The sequence below is a fragment of the Ambystoma mexicanum genome, chromosome 1q (assembly GCF_040938575.1).
Source record: "Ambystoma mexicanum isolate Mex_15411 chromosome 1q, UKY_AmexF1_1, whole genome shotgun sequence".
Taxonomy (NCBI): domain Eukaryota; kingdom Metazoa; phylum Chordata; class Amphibia; order Caudata; family Ambystomatidae; genus Ambystoma; species Ambystoma mexicanum.
The window spans coordinates 801,864,882-801,884,698 of record NC_090922.1 but is presented as its reverse complement, the minus strand read 5'-3'; the positions used below and the strand labels follow the sequence as shown (position 1 = coordinate 801,884,698).

The following is a 19,817-nucleotide window of genomic DNA, read 5'->3' as shown; positions in this document are numbered from 1 at the left end:
TCCCTGTTGGATTTCGCCCCCCGACCTCCATGTTTTTGGGAGAGTCGGGCTAGCTGGAGACACCTGCGGGGGAGGGTGGGGGATTCACACTGCAAGTTGGGGGTGGGCAGTGAGGGTGGGATGTGGCTGGGGCGGGGATTGGGGACATGTTTTCGAAAATGGCAGTGGTGGGCTGGCAGCTGGCCACACATCGGATCGCGATTGTCTAATTATGCATCATCCTGTTTCTGTATTTCAACAACTGTGGTGGGATGTTCACTAAGTCTGTCGAGATGTACGTGTCCGCTTCAGTCATAGTCGCTCTGACATTGGGAGATCTGGTGACCAGAGTACTGGGGTCCGGTGCTGGGGGACGGGGGACCCGGCGTCCTCTGACGTTGGATCACTATCCTTGGTTTCCCAGTCTAGGGATTTTAATGATTGGGGTACTAGTATGGCTGTGACGATAATGACATGGAATGTTCGCGGCCTCAGTAACTACACTAAGGGTCGCAGGATCGTGGCTTACGCCAATAGGCACCACTGCAAGGTGTTACTCCTGCAGGAAACACACTCCACTGGCCCGTTGGCCAGAAGCATTGCGCCCACCTGGGGACCCCTCAGGTACTTCACGACTTATTCTACAAGGGCCCGTGGAGTGCTGACACTAATCCACAAGTCTCTTAAATTCGCTCTTCACAGGAGCTATATTGACCCGGGGGGGAGATACATTATCCTGCACTGCGCCATCGCCAACAGAGATTATCTACTCGTGAATACCTATGGCCCCAATGTAGACTCCCCTGAATTTATTGACCAGGTAGTGTCCATACTCCTGGGATACGTGGGTGTACAGATCATTTGGGGTGGTGATATGAACTTTATTTTAAACCCTGCCGTGGACAGGACTGACTCCGCCCCCAGACCCTTAGCGTGTGCTGCGCGCAGGCTCTTGGCACACTGCAAGTCACTTGACATCCTGGACAGTTGGAGAGCTCTTCATCCGCTAACGCGGGAATACACATTTTATTCATCTGTACATGATAGCTCTTCTAGAATTGATCTGATCCTACTGTCGGGCCAACTGATGGGTGGGGTTTCAGAGATTCGTATACTTGCACGTACTCTGTCTGATCATTCACCGGTCATACGGACTATCAATATGGGTATTCTAGCTCCCACCATGAATACTTGGCGCTTTAAATCAGCCGCCCTGCAGGACATCGTCTTCAAAGCAGACATTCTGTCAGATATCCGGTCCTACTTTGAATTCAACTTACCACAGGACACCACCCGGGGGGTCCGTTGGGACGCCTTCAAGGTTTTCATTCGGGGGGCAGCCATTTCTAGGGAGTCCGGGGTTCTCAAGTCCATAAAGGCCTCCCTGTCGCGCTCTGAAGCCAAACTGCGAGATCTTGAGCGGGCCCACCCTGCCTCTGTTGACCCTGTCATCCTTTCCCAGATAAGTGAGGAACTCAAGTTTTTCAACGAGCAGGCCATCAGGGAGGTGCAATACTTTAGCCGACCTCAGGCGGCGCGGAAATACGGTGAGGGGGACAGACCTGGCAAAACTCTGGCCGCTTTGGCCAGGGGGGAATGGGGCCCAGCCCAAATTACCTGCGTCAAGGGTTGCAATGGGGTGATCCAGTGGTCTGACCAGCACATTTTGGAGATCTTTACAGACTTTTACTCAGAACTGTACTCGCAACCTCCCGAACATAGCGAATTTCAGATGCGCGAGCTTCTCGCCCAGATCCCCACCACTATCGTCTCCCATGCTACAAGGGAACAGTTGGACTCCCCCTTTACCCTGAATGAAATAGTAGAGGCCATTTCCAGCCTCCCGAAGGGGAAAGCACCGGGCCCCGACGGGCTTACGGCCGAATTCTTTCAGGAGCATGTGGCCATACTGGGCCCTGAATTGCTCGAGGTCTGGAATGAATCCCTGCGCCTGGGCTCTCTTCCCCCATCCCTACGTGAGGCTGTCATCACGGTTCTCCTTAAGCCTGGCAAGCCGCCTGATGAATGTGGTTCATATCGCCCCCTCTCACTTATGAACCTGGATACGAAGATCTTCGCCAAGGTGATTGCCAATCGCTTTCTCCCGGTCATGCCTTATATGGTTCATGAGGACCAATCTGGTTTTGTCCCTGGCAGGTCCACATCACACAATATTCGACGGCTTCTCAACGTGATGGCCCGCATTGACCAGAACGTGAGTGCGGTGGCGGTAACCTTGGATGCCCAGAAGGCTTTTGACATGGTTTCCTGGAAATACATGTGGCTGGTCCTGGAGGCCATGGGCATTGGTCCTGGGATGATCTCCTACATCAGATTATTATACACCTCTCCGGTTGCCAGAGTCCGCGTTAACTCTCAAACTTCTACTCTGTTACCTCTCTTTCGGGGTACCCGCCAGGGTTGCCCATTCTCCCCAATTCTGTTCGCTCTTGCCATTGAGCCTATGGCGGACTTAATCAGGGAACGGCACATGCGCAGGGGAATACGTCTCCAGGGCACCCCCGAGGTCGTCTCCCTATACGCGGACGATGTCCTGCTGTTCGTCAGGGACCCGGATCTCCACCTTGACCCTCTCCTCCGGGACATCACCCGCATCGGGACATTCTCAGGCTTCACGATTAATTACACCAAGTCCAAACTTTTCCCCCTCACGCACTCCACACTTCAGCCGGCCACTGAATACCCGCTGAGGTGGTCTCCCAACGGGATCAAATATCTGGGGGTTCATGTGTCCTTGACTAGGGAGGCTCTTCTGGCTGACAACTATGTGACAATGGCTGCACTAGCCGAAGCCAAACTAGAGCGCTGGCGCTCTCTTCCCTTATCACTAGCCGGGCGGCTGTCACTGGTCAAGATGATACTGCTCCCTAAGTTCCTGTACACGTTTACTAATGTTCCCATCTGGCCTGGAAGTAGGTACTTCACTGATCTACACAAGCTGTGTGCCCAGTTCTTGTGGCATTCTGGCGCCGTGCGGAAAAAGTGGGGCGCTATGACCCTTCCCTATGACAGGGGCGGGTTCGCGGCCCCTGACTTGATGAGTTATTGGACCGCGGCGCAGGCACAGTTTGCCACGTACTGGTATCCTGGCCCTCCTTCTCGCCCGCATGTCAAGCTTGAAATCCTTGCTGCCTCCGGTGCTAACATTATGTCCCTACTCCTGCATCGGAGATATGAGCCTGACTCTCCCATAGACCCTGTCCAGACCACCTTATTGGCCTGGAGGCGGATATTCGCTGCAGGCCCCGAAGCTCACCCTTACTACAAATGGCTCCCCGCATGGCGGGTCCCCGGTTTGGAACCCACGAATGACTCGGCCCTGGCACGGCACTGGCGGGACCTGGGTTATCTGGCCCTTACTGACTTCTACCCGGATGGGGTATTCATAACGCCACAGACGTGGAAGCCAGCCCACTCGGGCTCGCCACTTGAGCTACTACAGTATTACCGACTCCGTGCAGCGTTCCGGGCGGCTTGGCCCGTTTTCCCCAGCGAACCCCCAGACCACCCTGCCATCTCCTATATTGCCAACTCCGGGGGGGCGTGGGGAGTGGTCTCATCACTGTACAAACTCCTGCTCACTGCTTCAGCAACACCGCCCTCCAAGGCGAGAGAGGACTGGGCCTCTGAACTGGGGGTTGTCATTTCAGAACAATTGTGGGGTAAAATGTGCTCCCACACCAGTAGGGTCTCCCTTAATTTTCGACATCGCACTATACAGTACAAATTGTTGAATAGGCTATACTATACCCCACGCAGACTTTCCAAATTCGCCCACTCCGACACGCGACTTTGCCCCCGTTGCGGGGCGGAAGATGCCGGTCATCTCCACATGTTCTGGGACTACTCTAACCTGGCCCCATTCTGGGATGAGATTATTAAAACCATGTCCGGTCTCTGCTATGCGGTGCTCGAGCCTGATCCGATGGGGGTGTTGTTTGGACTGTGGGTTGATGAGGGCGCCAGAGGGGAGGCCAGGCTGCTAAACGTATGTTGTGCAATTGCTAAAAAATGTATCCTTCAAAACTGGAACTGTTCGGCCCCCCTACCTTCCAGAAATGGCTAAATTTGGTGACCTGGTCCCGTAATTGCGAGGACTACATCACTACCCTTCCAGGCCGGTCCCAGCCCAAAAACATTTGGACTGCCTTCAACAGCTATCTTAACGCCCTCGACGCTGCCTCTTTGGCGGACAGCTCACCCTAGACCCCGTTTCTGTATATTGTGCTCCCTAATATGTCATTTAGCCGATCTTTGTCTGAAAATGTATACTGCTGTTTGTGAACATCCCAGTGCAATGTACCTTGTCATGCTTGAAGACCATACTATCGATCTGTTGTGTGTGTATGTCAACTACCACTGCCAGCAAAAATAAAAGTTTAAAAAAAAAAGACCAGACACGCGCATCTGCACATGCTTCCTGGAAGTGTCCTGCTAGTGTTTCTGCTGTCTGCAGTTAGCTGGCACTGAGAGAGCTCGGGCCAGATTGCTGAGCAGAGGTTGTTACTAAGCATTCAGTATTTAAAATATACATGACATATTAATCTGTTTGTGGAGACTGAGAGCCTGAGAATGCATGTCACTGATTTGGGAAAGGCTCTGAAATTCTTTTTTTTTTAACGTTACAGGATCTGACTTTCAATGCTCCATGCCCCATTGAAACTGCTTGACTTGGGAATTGAGAATTTCCTATTTCAGATGCATTCACAGCAGCTTGTGGGGATTTGCAGCAGCAGGCTTACGAATCACACTGCCAGCTATTTAATTGTGTGACTGGTGATGTAGCTCATCCGCCACGATAGTGGTTTGTGAGCATTAACTTGGCCTGCATTTTCATCTTCAGCACTAACCGCTCACTTTTTTCCGCACTCGCGAGAGGACTTCTAAAACAGAAAAAGCGAGCAAGCCCAATATGCAGTTACGAATGCCTTCCATGCCTTGTTCTGCGGAGACGTCACAGTTGGCACAATTGAATGTTGACAAACGTGCCCTTTCTCCTATTTTGAATAATGAGGGAGAAACATCCCCTGTAGTGTCTCTGGAAGGGTGTGGGGGGGCAACATCATAACCACTTACGGATACATTGGCAGTTCCGGAATGACCTGGAGTGGGTACAGGAAGGAGGCCACGCTGCTCTCGGTGATGGACCTTGAAGGCCCATTTCCGGTTAAGGACGTTTAAGGAATCCAGAGCGGTCCTGCAAACACTACTGTTGGGGGCCTTGGTTGTTCCGAAGGTCAGTTAATTTCTGTACTTTACAAACCTGGGTGAGCTGGCCACTCAAAATCTATCTTGCACCCTAAAAATAGTTAAGGGCAAGTACAAGCACTTAGAACCAACAGCCTTGACCCCTATAGCATGCAGGAAAATAGGAATTTGCCCCCAAATCCGGAACAACCATGAGCACGGAACTCGTACCAAGGCAGAAACCAACCCAGATTTCTCAAACTCGTCTGCGGGCTTAAGGAATACATCTGACAGATCAAAGCCTACTGGAAGCTGTTCATTTTCTTTTCCCCCCTAAAGTCCCACTTGTAGGTAAGCTATCCCAGTGATTTGTACAACCCCAACTCTTAGCATCAGTCTGTACTACTGCTGGAACCAATGATGCTGCAGCTCCATCTCACGTGACGTGATGTTATGTTACTTGGCATTTATATAGCGCCTTATGTATCATTGGTATGATCTCAAAGCGCTGGTAGGTTGAACGCCCTCGGGAATCGTAGTTCAAGTCAGTAGAGAGAGAGAGAGATAGTCATAAGGTGCGTGTGTGCACCGGACTTGGGTGCAGCCGGTGTGGCAGTTGCATGATAGCTGCTTCTTAGCGGTAGGTGAGGTGGTTGGGAAGGTCAGGTATGTGTTCAATTCTGGTGGCATGACACCCAGACTGATTAGTGGCTGCGTTAGGCGTGAGGAGACGCTTAAGCTAGCGGTGAGTGCTAGCTTGCTGTGTTTAATTAGGATGATGAGTAGTATGTGGCGGGTGTTAGTATGAGAACAGCTATACCGAATGCGTCATAGTATCGCTGTGTTCTAGACGAGTGTTGGTGTATAGGAGAGAGTAAGCGTGTAGTGTGATATGATGGTTATCAGTAAGGCGTTTGAGATTGAGCACTCCATCTGTATCATCTATTCCATCGGTTTTATTTACTCTGTCCTTTAATTCCACTTCGTCGGTTCATCCATTTCGTCTGTGTTAACCATTTAGTCTGTCCTTCGATCATTCCATCCATTCAACCCACACGACCATATAGATTACTCCATCTGTTCCGTGACGATTTTATCACACAAACCCACTGGAGAGCCGGTCAGTTCATCGGACGGTCCAGGGACACTTCCGAAGGCTCAATATGTCTGGATCCTTGAATGCTCCCACCAGTGCTCAGGCCTTCGCCAATCAGGTAGTCCAGCAGGGCTTCACTGGGCCAAAAGCAGGAAGAGATGCCAGGCCTTACCGTGAGTCGTCCACAGATATGTTTTGCTCTTCTACACAGGATAGTTGGCTCCAATGCTGAAAAGACGAAATGGCTGCATAAGTCCTTATCCTAAATCCTGGAAGCCAGTCCAACCCCACCATTGGTACAGATCTACACCATTCAAATGGCCAACAGTGGTTCATTCGGGGACCACTGTGGGTTTTCCACATTCTACACACCCAAACTCTGGGACCAGACAGTCCCACCCATTTCCTGGGCCAGAAACACAGCATCAATAGACTGTGAAAGCAGCAGCTTTCTGAGGCAAGTGCATTTCCTTATGGGAATTTCTCACCTGAGTAGGCAGGAAGGGCGAACAACAATATGGCCAAAGGACAAGCGGAAAATCGCATGGCACAGCCATTTTAGGTCATTAGCTTTTAGGGCATTAGCCACGTTTGGTAGCCATGCGCTGTAAACACGTGTGTGCACTAAAAATAATGCAAAAATAATAAAAAGCTTTCTGATGCTTGTTAATCTGCTTAGAATCACATGCTGTGCATATGGTCCGACATCCAGTGGTAACCGCGGAGTATTGCATCTTGTCTTTCGGGGGACCGAAAGGGGACGTCGGCATAGGTGTGTCTGAAACACTATCCCTATCGTGACGTGTGTAGTACCCAAAATCCCTCACGCGCCAAGGACCCTCAGATTATTTTTTTTCCGCCCTATAGCGGAGCTCTTCATGAGACATTGTTTATCTTACCGAATTGTCGGTTTAATCCCTGTTAAGTCACTTCGTCTATCAAGAACATCTTCGACGAAGACTACGGGGGAACCCCCTACGGCTGTGGATTCCGGCACCTAAGATCCAGCGTTCGGACCTCCACGTGGTCGGGCCTTCTGGCCGGCCTACACAGTAGGGAGAGTGGGCTTGGGGTTTGCCATACTGCTATAAGATGTCTTTCCTCTTTTCCACTTCTTTCCTTTTTGGTCTGGTCACCCTTCCCTTCTGCTATGGAAAGGACTCCATTTAGATTCTGCCCTCTGTGAAGGGTCAGATATCCGTGGAAAGACGAGTGCACTTCGTGTACGCTTGGCTCCCCCTAGAGCACTAAAGCGGTGTTCGGCATATAAACTCCTAAACCTAATCCCTTAAGGAGCGCCGGTTGAAGTGGTGGGCCGCAGACGGTATGTCACGCGTGGAGCCTCCCTCCCCTGCCGCGACACCAGCCGAGAATGACAGGGGTACATCGGATGACCAAACGTCCAACGCGGACGTTGTAGACCTTGAGGCGGACAATTCTAGAGCCGCCATGCCCATCCCGACCCTTCTAGGCTTGACTCCGGTCTTTCTACAGGGACCACACCCGGTGACAGGGGCGTATTATCGCACCACACAAAACACACAACCCAAGCAAAGCCTTCCCCGCATCTGCAGCAGCGCATGACGACTGGGCTTAATAAATTTAAGAAAGGCGCTACTCCCCAAACTACACATGCCGAAGTTTCTGAACAAGAAACTTTGACTTTCAAGGTTTCCAAGGCTCGTGCAGGCCCGAAAACTACGAGTAGGCCTCTAACTAGGCCTCTACCCGGGAAGCCATCATCGGAGGCGTTGTCCCGCGAAGATTCAGTAACTATCAGTAAGAGCATCAACAGGATTGCTACGGCGGTGGGCCTTGTACCGGTTTCGCCCACAGTTATGGGCCAATCCGCAGAAAGGTTTTCACCGGTTTTGGAAGACGATCCTGAGGACTCTTACGAAGAGAGCCAGGTACCCCTCTCAAGCACCCCGAGGAGATCCTCTGAACGCCTTAGGGCGGAGGACCCGGTTCCTGCTCAGCTGGGTCCATTTGGGTCATCCAAGTGGACCACGGAGCAATTTGAGGGGTATATGGATCGGCTGCAGCAGGTTTTCGGTGTTTCTGATCAACCTCTGCCGAAAAAAGCTTGGGTAGACCCTAACCCTCATACACAAGTTGCCCAACACCTAGATGTTCAACACTATGTTGATTATCAAGAAGATGTCCAGAAGGACACGTATAGAGGCATCTATACAGAAGAAGAGACGACTTGTTTTCTGGACAATTATGGGGAAGATCAAGGCGCAACGGACAACTGGGAGGACACCCAGCAGGACGATCACAATTCTGATATCGTTTGCCTCAACTCTTCCCCCATCCACACTGGTTAGGCAGGCTCCCCCGGTGGATGATCAAATGGCTTTCAACAACACGTTGAAAAAAGCAGCGGAATTCTTTAAAATTGCCACGCTTGAGGCATTGTCTGAACAGGATTTCGCGGAAAACAATTATTAATGACAAGCCTCCGGCTAGCCAGTCTATCCCCCTCTTGAGCTCTTTAAAGAGACAGCTGGCCCCTTGTTTACTCACACCCGCTCAGATGAGGGCCGTGAACCCAAGGGTCGAAAAACTCTTCCGGTCCTCCCCCACCGACCCGTTTTACATCAACGGGCACGCAATCCCAGACTCGCTTGTGGTGACCAACACTCGCAAGAGAGCAGGGGTTCCCCTTGCCACGGGAGAGTCACATCCAGACAAGGAGTCCAAAAGGTTATATGCCTTAGGCAAACGGGTCATGTCGGCGGCTGCTTATACCGTCCGGATTAACACTACGTTACTGGCAAGCTACGTCGACGCCCAATTGAACCTACTCCAGGAAGGCCTCCAGGAGGTTCCGGAACCAACCAGAGCCAAGCTTCTCGCCATTGTCTAGGAGGGTAAAATTGCCAATCAAAATGTTGTAAAGAATACCGTGGACTCCACCGAGACAGCAGGCAGGTCTCTCGCACAGGGTCCTCTCCTGAAGAGACACGCGTGGCTGCGCACGTCGGGTTTCAGGCCTGAGACCCAGGCATCCATCATCAATAAACCCATAGAAGAGGCCAACCTCTTCGGGAAGGCGGTAGACGATGCGTTGGAGACAGCCAAGAAGGAGCATGAAACTATTAAGTCGCTGCACCAAATTTCCCAGAAACCCTCTTTACAGAGGGGCAGCAATTCTCGGCGGTCCTTTCGAGGACAAGCCCGCGCCGCTCAAAATAATTTCGACACGGGCAACTTCAACGCAAGTCAACCGGCTGCAAGCCCCACTTACGACCCCCAGAGGGGTCAGAAGCGCGGAAAGAATAGAGGCAGAGGCTCCAATCCCAGAGGTGCATCAACCTCGGGTCAGAAATGACCAAGTTCAGGTCCCCTCCCATGTCGCCCCGGTCAGAGGGCGATTAACATTTCCTCAAGGCATGGGAGGGGATAAATTCAGACCAGTAGGTATTAAAGACGGTCGCCCACGGTTATTGCGCGGAATTCGCCCGACCACCACAGTTCAGACCGCCGAAACATCGACGCCTTTCATCGGAACATCTGCAGATCCTGGTCCAAGAGGTGGAGGCGCTGCTGGGAAAGGACGCCATAGAAGCCGTCCCGATTCTTCAGGTAAACTAGGGTATTTATTCAATATACTTCCTTGTACCCAAAAAGGATCTCACCATGCGTCCTGTTCTAGACCTGCGCCCAGCGAACAAGTTCATAAAGCCCCAGAAATTTCTCATGGTAACACTTCAAGAGGTGATCCCATTGCTAAAACAAGGGGACTTCGTGACAACATTGGATATGAAAGATGCATACTTTCATATTTCAATGCTGCCAGCGCACAGAAAATTCCTAAGGTTTGTGATTCAGGACAAACACTACCAGTTCAAGGTACTCCCCTTCGGCATAGCCTTGGCGCCACGGGTGTTTACCAAGGTCCTGGCAGTGGCAGCAGCACACCTGTGCAGACTTTCAGTTCCAGTTTACCCTTACCTCGACGTTTGGCTTATCACGGGGGACTCGTTCGACGTTTGTTTTTCGAACACCCAAAAGACAGAAAATCCTAGGCTGAACAGTAGGTCTACTATCAACGAAAAGAAATCCAGCTTAGTCCCCAGCCAAGTAAAACAGTTCCTGGGGGCTCTAATTCGCACGGAAGACTGTCTAGTCGTCTAGTCTTCCCTTCCAGCGAGAGGGTTCAGAACATGCTCTCTCAAGTTCCTCAGTATGTAGCCAGTCGGAAGGTGACGGTACGCAAAGCTATGCGTTTGCTAGGGATGATGGCGTCATGCATATACTTGGTCCCCCACGCGCGGCTGCGCATGCGTCCCATGCAGGAGTGGCTCAGCAGCCAGTGGTGTCAGACCAGCGGACAATGGGAAGATCTGTTGTCTCGCCAGCCCTTGTTCTCTCTCTGCAGTGGTGGTCGAGGGAGAACCTCTTGAAGGGAAAAACCTTCACCACCCCTGCAGTGGAAGCCACTCTCACGACAGACGCATCTCTCACAGGGTGGGGGGCTCACCTGCTTCAACAAACAGCCATATAAACCTACTGGAGCTACTGGCAGTGTTCAAAGCATTGAAGGCCTTTCAGGAGCAACTGCAAGGGAAGACAGTGCTGGTCCTAACCGACAGCACAACAGCAATCTATTATCTGAACAAGCAGGGGGGTACTCACTCTCCAGGGCTATCCAAGCTGTCCCAGAACATCTGGATATGGGCTCTCAAACACAAGATGTTCCTGTTATCCCAACATGTTCCAGGGGAACTCAATCTTCTTGCAGTCGTACTCAGCAGAGATTTTCCTCTGCCAGAAGAATACGAATGGCGTCTACACGAAGACATTGTATCCAACGTCTTCGCAGAATGGCGGTTTCCAGAGATCGACTTGTTCGCTACTCAGAACACCCAATGCCCAGATTATGCCTCCAGGTACCCCCAGAACCGATCCAAGGGGAACAGTCTCTGGATAACTTGGTCGGGGAAATTTGTTTACGCTTTCCCCCCGCCACCCTCCCAACTCCCCTTCTGAACAAGATAGTGCACAAGATGCACCAGGAACCAGTCACCATGATTCTGGTGGCTCCCATGTGGCCCCGCCAACCCTGGTTCACGCACCTGATGGAAATGTCCCTCTCCCCACCAGTCAAGCTGCCTTGCCCTTACAATATGTTGTCTCAGGACAGGGTGGAGACTCTGAACCCATGCCCACAAACTCTGAATTTAGCAGCCTGGCTCCTGAAATCCTAGAGTTTGGGCATCTGCAACTCCCTCAAAGATGCATGGACATACTGAGGGAGGCAAGAAAGCCTAACACACGTTATTGCTATGCCAGCAAATGGCAACGTTTTGTCATTTGGTGCAGTTCCAAAGGCGTCAATCCCACCAATTGTTCGCCTTCACACATTGTGTTATATCTAACCCATCTGTTGGACTCTGGGTTAGTCTTCAATTCCTTAAAGGTTCACCTAGCGGCGTTGTCAGCCTACACCACGTCACAGCAGAAGGTGTTGTGGTGGAAAATACCTGTGATTAAAGCCTTTATGGAAGGGGTTAAAAGAATGTATCCCCCCATCACTCACCCAGCCCCTGGGTGGGATCTAAATGTGGTTTTAACTAGGCTCATGGGACCCCCTTTTGAGCCTATGCATAAAGCTAGTCTGAAAGACCTGACTTACAAGACAGCCTTTCTAGTAGCTATCACTTCTGTCAGAAGAGTTAGCGAACTACAGGCCCTCTCGGTCTTGGACCCCTTTGTTACAGTCCACAAAGATAAAGTAGTTGTGCGCACTCATCCCAGATTTGCACCGAAATTTATTTGGAAGTTCCATGTGAATCAGTCAATCGAACTACCCACGTTCTTCCAGAGGCCTACTAACATGGCCGAAAGAAGCCTTCACACACTGGATGTGCGCAGGGCAGCCATGTTCTACATGGATAGAACTAAACCACTGAGGAAAACTAAACAATTCTTTGTTTCAGTGGCAGCTGGTAGAGAAGGGGACCCTGTCTCTAAATCCGCAATATCAAGGTGGATTGTCAAATGCATCGCACTGTTACACTCTGGCAAAGAGAGAACTGCCCTTCAAGCCTAGAGCCCATTCTACTCGAGGCACTGGGGCATCCATAGCATTCATTGCAAATGTTCCCCTAGAGTCCATTTGCAAAGCGGCAACCTGGAGTTCTGTACACACCTTTACAAAACACTATTGCCTAGACACTCATTCTAGGTCTGATTCTCAGGTGGGACAAGCAGTACTAAGACATCTTTTTTCTACTGTTCCTTCTCACAACCCACCTCCAACTCCGGGTACTGCTCGCTAGTCTATGCACAGCATGTGATTCTAAGCAGATTAACCAGCATCAGAAGACATGCATTATTTACCGTAAAAGCATTTCTGATGATTGTAGCTGCTTAGATTCACATGCGCCCTCCCTTCCTCCCCGCTCGGGGTGCAAGGAACATAGACTTCTTACTACTTTCTATCTTCATGTACTCACTCACTATAGCCTTGGGCTCCCTCATGGCAGAAAAAATACAATCGGAGGGACCTTGGCGCGTGAGGGATTTTGGGTACTACACACGTCACGATGGGGATAGTGTTTCAGACACACTTATGCCAACATCCCCTTTCGGTCCCCCGAAAGACAAGATGCAATACTCTGCGGTTACCACTGGATGTCGGACCATATGCACAGCATGTGAATCTAAGCAGATACAATCATCAGAAATGCTTTTACGGTAAGTAATGCATGTCATCTGCTGCCACCAGCTTTTCTTTAAGCACATATAAAAGTAACCAAATGCAAAAGGACACTAGACAATTAAACGAAACAAGTTTGAAAATGATCAGCTGTCACTATCCCGTGTTTGACACACCATGCAAGCAACCACAACTATAGAAACAAAGGGACACACAGTACCCCTACCCTACCTCACTGTAAAGTGAAGAGTGCTGTGTAAAATATACAGAAAATGTATTAATTGAGAACAGATTTCCTGCACTGTTAGCAATAGGGACTGATCAGTGCCCCTCTAACAGATGAGCTAAGCATGACCACTGACGTGAACAGGCTTCACTTGCCTTCAAATGTCAAGACTGGTACAATACAACCGCTAAAAGTTGGAGGGGTCCTTGGATGTCTATGGAAATGAAGCCGCAAAGAGAACACTTTCCAAACATTGAATCATGACCATTTAGACAGCAAGGGGTCCAGGCAAAGGAGGAGCCCATCATTCAAGATGTGCAGACCATTTTGGACTGGAGCAGATCTGCGGATACCCCAAGCTTCAGGAGAACACGAAGGTAGATAGTTAGGTAAGATTGTGTGCATTACCCTGTGGGAAACTACAGCAACCTTGACTTCCAACCTTAGGTGTAAGTCTGTATTACACAGGTTGGTAGTGTGGCTGAGCAGCCAGCCTCATCTCAAGAGGGGTCACTGTGAGCAGTAGGGTTTTTACACAGAGATTCATTGTGACAATTATTCAAATAAACGCTTACACTCCCGTTTCTTGATTAAACAATTAAACAGTTGAATAAGCCTCCTTCAGAAGAGAGCAATATATAAGTAACACAAAAATACACTTCAAAATGCACACTCTTAGTTTCTCTAAATCAACAAGTACCCATTTGGGATGGCACACAGATGGTTCCTACACCCTGGGGTGACTTAAATATCTAGGGCACTGGACATTAATATATCCCTGGAACATTTCGCGTAATACCGAGTTTGGTGTCAAAGAAAAGGGTTTAAGAATAACACGGGGGTTAAACAAATATTCTGAAGCAGGGAAATACTTTTGAACCCCCAATGCAAAGCAAGTTACCCCTTACCTGGAGGAAAGTTAAAGCACAAAGTCAGAGGTAAGAAGTGTCTTTGAGGGAGCCAGGCCAGCCATTGTTAATTGAACAAAAGTCTAGGTGAACTGAAACACTTCTTGCAAGTAAGTAAAAGTCTTGCACAATGTTTTAAAAGTCTTTGTAGAAAAAGTAGAATCACTGTAGGGCCACAAGCTGGGAGGCTTGTGAGGGGCAAAGCTGCAAGCAACTCTGACTCCGGTTCCATCTAACACAATGCTCTGTCAGGGGGCTAGTCTATTTGCGGTTTATGTTCTGTTTGGTCAGTGCCCTTAAGCCCCCGGGTCAGTGGTTTGCGCTATGTTATTAAATAAATAAAAGCAACCAAGACAAGTCTCAACTGAGAACAACCAAGGCTACACTACAAGAGGTAAGTCCCCTTAGTTTTACAGTACCTTTGGTTAGAAGACATTTTCCAGCTGGCTTCTGTTCCTGTGTAGGTTTGCAGATCCGGTTGTTCTTGGGCCTCAGTCGTGGGGACAAGAGGATGTCTGGGTACTCCTGCACTACAAATTGAAGGTCAGTGGCAAACTTCAAATCAGCGGCACTTGGCGTTTTCAGCTCCTCATCTCTAGCAAATGGCAACACTGCTGTTCTCGGATACCACTTTGGACTTTCCTCAAATCTGGGGTCCAGCACTCTGTTGTGGCTCAGGCTTGGCCAGTCCTGCTTCCTGGGAGTTCGGAGGAACTTCCTGAAGCTCAAGGTCTGACTTAAAGACACTCACTTGATTCTTGTGTTCTACTCCCTCGCACTTCGGTTCCTGTAGCAGCAATGGAAGTACAACCAGATTCCTCCAGTGGTCGACTCTGCCTTCCAAGTAAAAAGCCTCGCCTTTTATGCAGTTTTCTCCCATTCATTCGCAGCCTAGCTGTCACTCACACAGGTGCATTCCTGTAACCAAGGAGAATAAGCAGAGGGAGTTTCAGGCACCTCTGTCGCTTTCTGCCCTTCTAGACACGCTGGAGCCAGAGGCGGGCTTCACTCGTGAATCCTGCCAAATACAAAACGAACAAAGGGACCAAACTTGGTTTGGCACGCAGAGTAAATTGTCAAGAAGGACCTTTCCAACAAGAAATGGCGAAAAAAGACCAGGGTCATTTTGACAAAATGGGCACCTTACTGCAGCTGCGATTGCAACCCGCAGTAAAAACACACAATGGTAGTGAAAACTAAACCACTGCCACCAGCCATTAATTGTAGAAAGGGTAACATACATTTTTTCCATGAGAAACTAAACAAAGGGGATACTAAGTTACCCCTCCAGCACCCTATGGTAATATAGTGTGTGCTGGGTCTAGAAAGTTACAAATGTAAGTAAAGTCAATTTCACTTCACTGCTCTTGGAAACAGTAGTTTCACCAAGAGAAGGTATTTAAACCTTTGGGAAATCTAAGACTTCCCTGTGCCACTGCACTGAAGGTGCTGTGCGTCACAATGTAAAGATGATGCGTTTGGTTTTTGTCAGACTCCAAAGTCAAAAGAAACAGTCTAAATCACAGATAAATACATAAGGGAGTGGGGAAAAAGGGATCACTCTCCAGGTTAGAAATTTAAAGTCCAGCAAGAAGAGCTATGGGTCTCTAAGGTAGAAGGGATTAGGCACATTTCTGAGAATTCGCCCAAACTTAGATGTTTGATGGGCGACCCAGTTCTGTCCACTGATTCAAGAGGGCGACACCTGCAAGGGATTCCCCTGGTTGAGAGGGACAGATTCCCCTTACGCCAGTATGCTTTGTCAGTTGAGTTTGCAGCTGCATCCCATTGACCAGGGTCTTCTCTGTTCCTCAGTGATGGTCTCCAAACCTACTCCAGCGCACTCCTGTCAGGAAACATGTAGGATGTGGATTAGGGCGTCTGGAACAGCCCCTTTTTCCATGACCAAGTATTTCCATCCCCCCGCCCACCCCTCCCACTGACCACCTTTAGGGAATGACTAATGCTTCTTTTGAGCAGAGAGTTGCAGTGGCAAGTGGTGTGGAAAAGGCACTTCACTTTCCAGGACAGATCAAACTGAAATCAAAAATCAAGAATCAACAAATATTCTGGGGTTCTTAAATTTTGGGGCTCAATACAGCACATCTTTACTAACATTGAGGCCTCGGGTAAGGACCCCACAGGGAAAATTTGGGTAAACCAGTTTAAATAAATTGCAATACAGGATGGAGCTTTAATCTTGAACAATATTTAATTGGTTTGGCGATTTTGCTTCAATTGAGTGGATAAAAGAAAGGGATGTCTTTCCTGCTATTGAGCATTCTAACAGCTCTGTGATCTAAGGGTCTCAAAAGTGAAAGGATCCCAATTTCTTGGACTTGTTCATGCATTTTTATTTGTTAGGTCTTAGAAAGTTTTGGTAGTTTAAGGAAAAGAGGGAGTTATATTTTGTTTAGGATCTCTCCTTATGGAGACTGCTTATTCTGAAGTTTATAAAGCTGAGGAACGAATCTTGCTGTCGATATGTTTTACTTCTAGCACGTGTTGTGTAAAATCCAACAAAGATCTTTCTTTCTTGTAGAGAATGCTGTTCCAGAAGGCTTTTAACTCGCAGCAGCTGGTGCATATTACTGTCATCAATTTGTTCCAGATGCATCACCTACGCGACTTCAGCAGCGAGGCTGAGCAGAACAGTTTCAGTCAGGATGAGCAGCTTTGTTGGACACACCTTCTGGCACTCTTCAGTGAGTATGAGTTTCTTCCTGGAGTTAGACTGAGAAATTGAAGTGCATTGTGAACTGATTCAGGAGGTCTATATTGCAAGCAAGATGTGACCAGCTTTTCACCTGCAGTCTGGAAGAAGCTTGTTTCTACCTTTTTTCTCTGCATTCCTATGATCAGATTTATTTGTATGGATTAGTCAACAGATATGTAAATGTTTAGGTATCTGTTTTTACTTGACACAAGGTAGTCTAGCAAGAAAGATGATTAATTCCCAGATGTTTCAGTATATCCGATTGCTAAAATGGCAGATTTCTTAGGCACATGATTACTCCTGCGTCTCTCGGCATGCTTCTTGAGACATCTGCCATACTCTGATCACAAATAGTAGACCAACCAAACACATTGACCGATTATCTTCAATTCGAGTAAAGCAGGGCATTTAACATGTTTACAACTTGTCTTAAAAATGTATAAGGCTCTCCTTAGAAGGGTCTTCTAAGTTTACACTGTTTTTCACAGCAGGGAATGCCATGCTCTCTGTTGCCCTGTGACCGCAGTTCCTTTTTTCTGCATGCCCAGCACGCTACTCGGGGAACATGGCTTCATAAAATCGGACACATATTCTTTCCTACAACTATGCCGGTACCTCCTTTGGGTTTGAAAAGTGCCCCGATTGCGGTGCTAAAATGTTGCTTGGACTCCGCCGAATTTGTCTGTGATCTCTTGGTACCAACAATGTGGTGGCGCATTGCAGCTCATGCCAAGACAAGATGCTGAAGGCCTTAAAGGAGAGAGCCGCCAAATTGTCCCAGGGTCATTATGCTTCGAAGTCGCTAAGTACTACACCATCGAAACAGACCAGAGAAAGTAATCAGTAAAAAAAAATGTAAGAGGGCTCTCTCTCTCTCAAGAAACGGATCTCTGCTTTCATTTTACTCTTCGAAGAGGCATTCGTCAACAGACTCATCACTAGAAAGACTGGTACGATTCCCCTTTAAATTCGTCTCGGCAGAGAAGTCAGTAGAATTCTGCATCAAAATGATGCAGGTCTTTGACAAGGTGGGCCCGCCCATACTCTTCCTCCGGTGAAAAAGACCTCTGCACCCACTGTATCCGAAAAAGCCACCAAGGATGGGGTGCACCAGGTTCCTTGTCCACCTAAGAGCAAGGGAGCAGTGAAATCCCCAGTTCGAGGGTTGCCATAGCCACTGACCGCTTTGGGGGGGGGCAGATGCATTCTTTGACTCTGTTGCTCCCATCAGTGTCAATCTTGAATCCATCATAGTCGGACCATTTGACGACAAGAGTCGAAGATCCCTCGACTATGTTTGCATCAAAGTGCAGAAGGGATGTTAAGTCCTCTTTTCGTAACATTCTCAACTAGGACGACGACCCAGTTCCCTTTGGGTTTGCAGCCTATAGGTCTCCCTCAACAACCTGAGGATTTTCAGGAAGAGGAAAAAGTCAACCTGATCTAGTCTTTGCCCTGCAAACCTTTGCCCTACATGACGCAAGTGGCTTAGCCACCTCTTCTGAGGTTGAATTTCCACAAGGAGATCCTCGAGCCCACCCCAGTTTGGCATACAGGAAAATGATGGCGAAGGTCACTGATGACTTAGGTTGCCAGTGACATAACAGAATGTGACCTGACAGACATCTAGACAAGGGCACAACAGTTGAACTGGTCCTCTTCCACAATGCCATTAGAAATTCCCTCGTATAACTCTGGAAGTCTCTCTGCTCGGGGTCAGCAGTCCATACAGATTTTGCTATGAATTTCAGATCAGCCTTGTCTGATCCAGAATTCCTTACTGGACATCCAGCTTATGATAGTCTGGTGGTACAGGCTTCGACTGTTGGCAACAATGCTAATGCCTATTCAGCTTTATTTCCTGACCAGGATGACAAACGTTATGGCGCTCTTGCGAAAAAGGTTTTTGCATCTGATAGCATATCGTATGGGCTGTAATAGCTGAGGCAGCAGAGCACATCCCTGATGCAGAAATTAGGAAATGTTTCCTTAACGTTGTTGAAGATGGAAACAAACCATGCACCAATCTCTTTAGTCAGGAATCGACCTGACCAACTGTTTTGGAAGATCTATGGCGGCAAGCTCAGTCATGCAAATTTTTGCCTGGCTGAGAGAAACAGGTTTTGTGCAGGACAAGCAAGCAAAGTAGCTTGACATGCCTTTTGATGGTACGACGGCCTTGAAAAATTACAGGCTTCGAAGCTGGTCATAAAATTTCAGAACGCCCCATACCCGCCAGCCCCAGATTTCCTATGTTTGCTTGGCCTCATGGCATCCTGCATCTTCCTGGTGCCAGAGACCCAATTGAGAATGAGATCTCTCCAATGGGATTCAAGTTCTGAGCAGATTCACTCAGGATCTCCTGTGGTGGACTTGCACAGGTTAGTAAACGGGATTGCAGGAGAACTACTTTGGCAACCGTGCCCAGAGGGCAACAGCAGTAATGGACATGTCTCTGAAAGGCTGGGGCGCTCACCTGAACAAGCTGATGGTGAGTTGGTTGTGTTAACTGGCGGAGACAAAACTTCACATACACCTGTTGGAGCTGTGGGTGATCAGACTGGTGCTGATGGCCTTTTTGCCCTCCATAAAGTGGAAGACTGTCGTCATCATGACAGACAACACATTGGCCATGCACTACATCAACAAGAAAGGTGGTGTCTGGGCATTACAGAACAGTGCCTCCCTGTCGGAAATTTACCTCCCCAGGAGGGAGAATACAAAGTTGGATGTTCTGAGCAGGCAGGGCTCTCCAAGTGGGGGCTGTGCATGCAAGTCCTTCTTGAGATCTTCGTCCTCTGGGGAACCCCTTAAGTGGATTTGTTAGTGTCTGTCGCCAGGAAATGCAAACCTTTCTGTTTCAGGCATTTTCCTCAGAGGAGCACTGGGACATTCATTGGTGATGGACTGGAACTTTCAGCTCCTATATTTGTGTCCTCCGATTCCAGTCATTCAAGTGATCAGGAGGTTTAGGAGGCATGGAGCAACCATCATCCTAATTTCCACGGTCTGCG

The 19,817-nt window shown here is 48.9% G+C and overlaps 1 protein-coding gene across 6 annotated transcripts in view; it reads left to right on the top strand.

Annotated features, from left to right (window-relative positions):
* Positions 1 to 19,817, top strand: part of SMG7 (SMG7 nonsense mediated mRNA decay factor) — a 1,316,737-nt gene that overhangs the window by 438,361 nt on the left and 858,559 nt on the right. For all 6 annotated transcript variants that reach the window (XM_069641403.1, XM_069641402.1, XM_069641401.1 and 3 more), the window contains exon 9: positions 16,630 to 16,792. In XM_069641403.1, the coding sequence (XP_069497504.1) occupies positions 16,630 to 16,792 (163 nt within the window). The remainder of the gene's footprint in view (positions 1 to 16,629; positions 16,793 to 19,817) is intronic.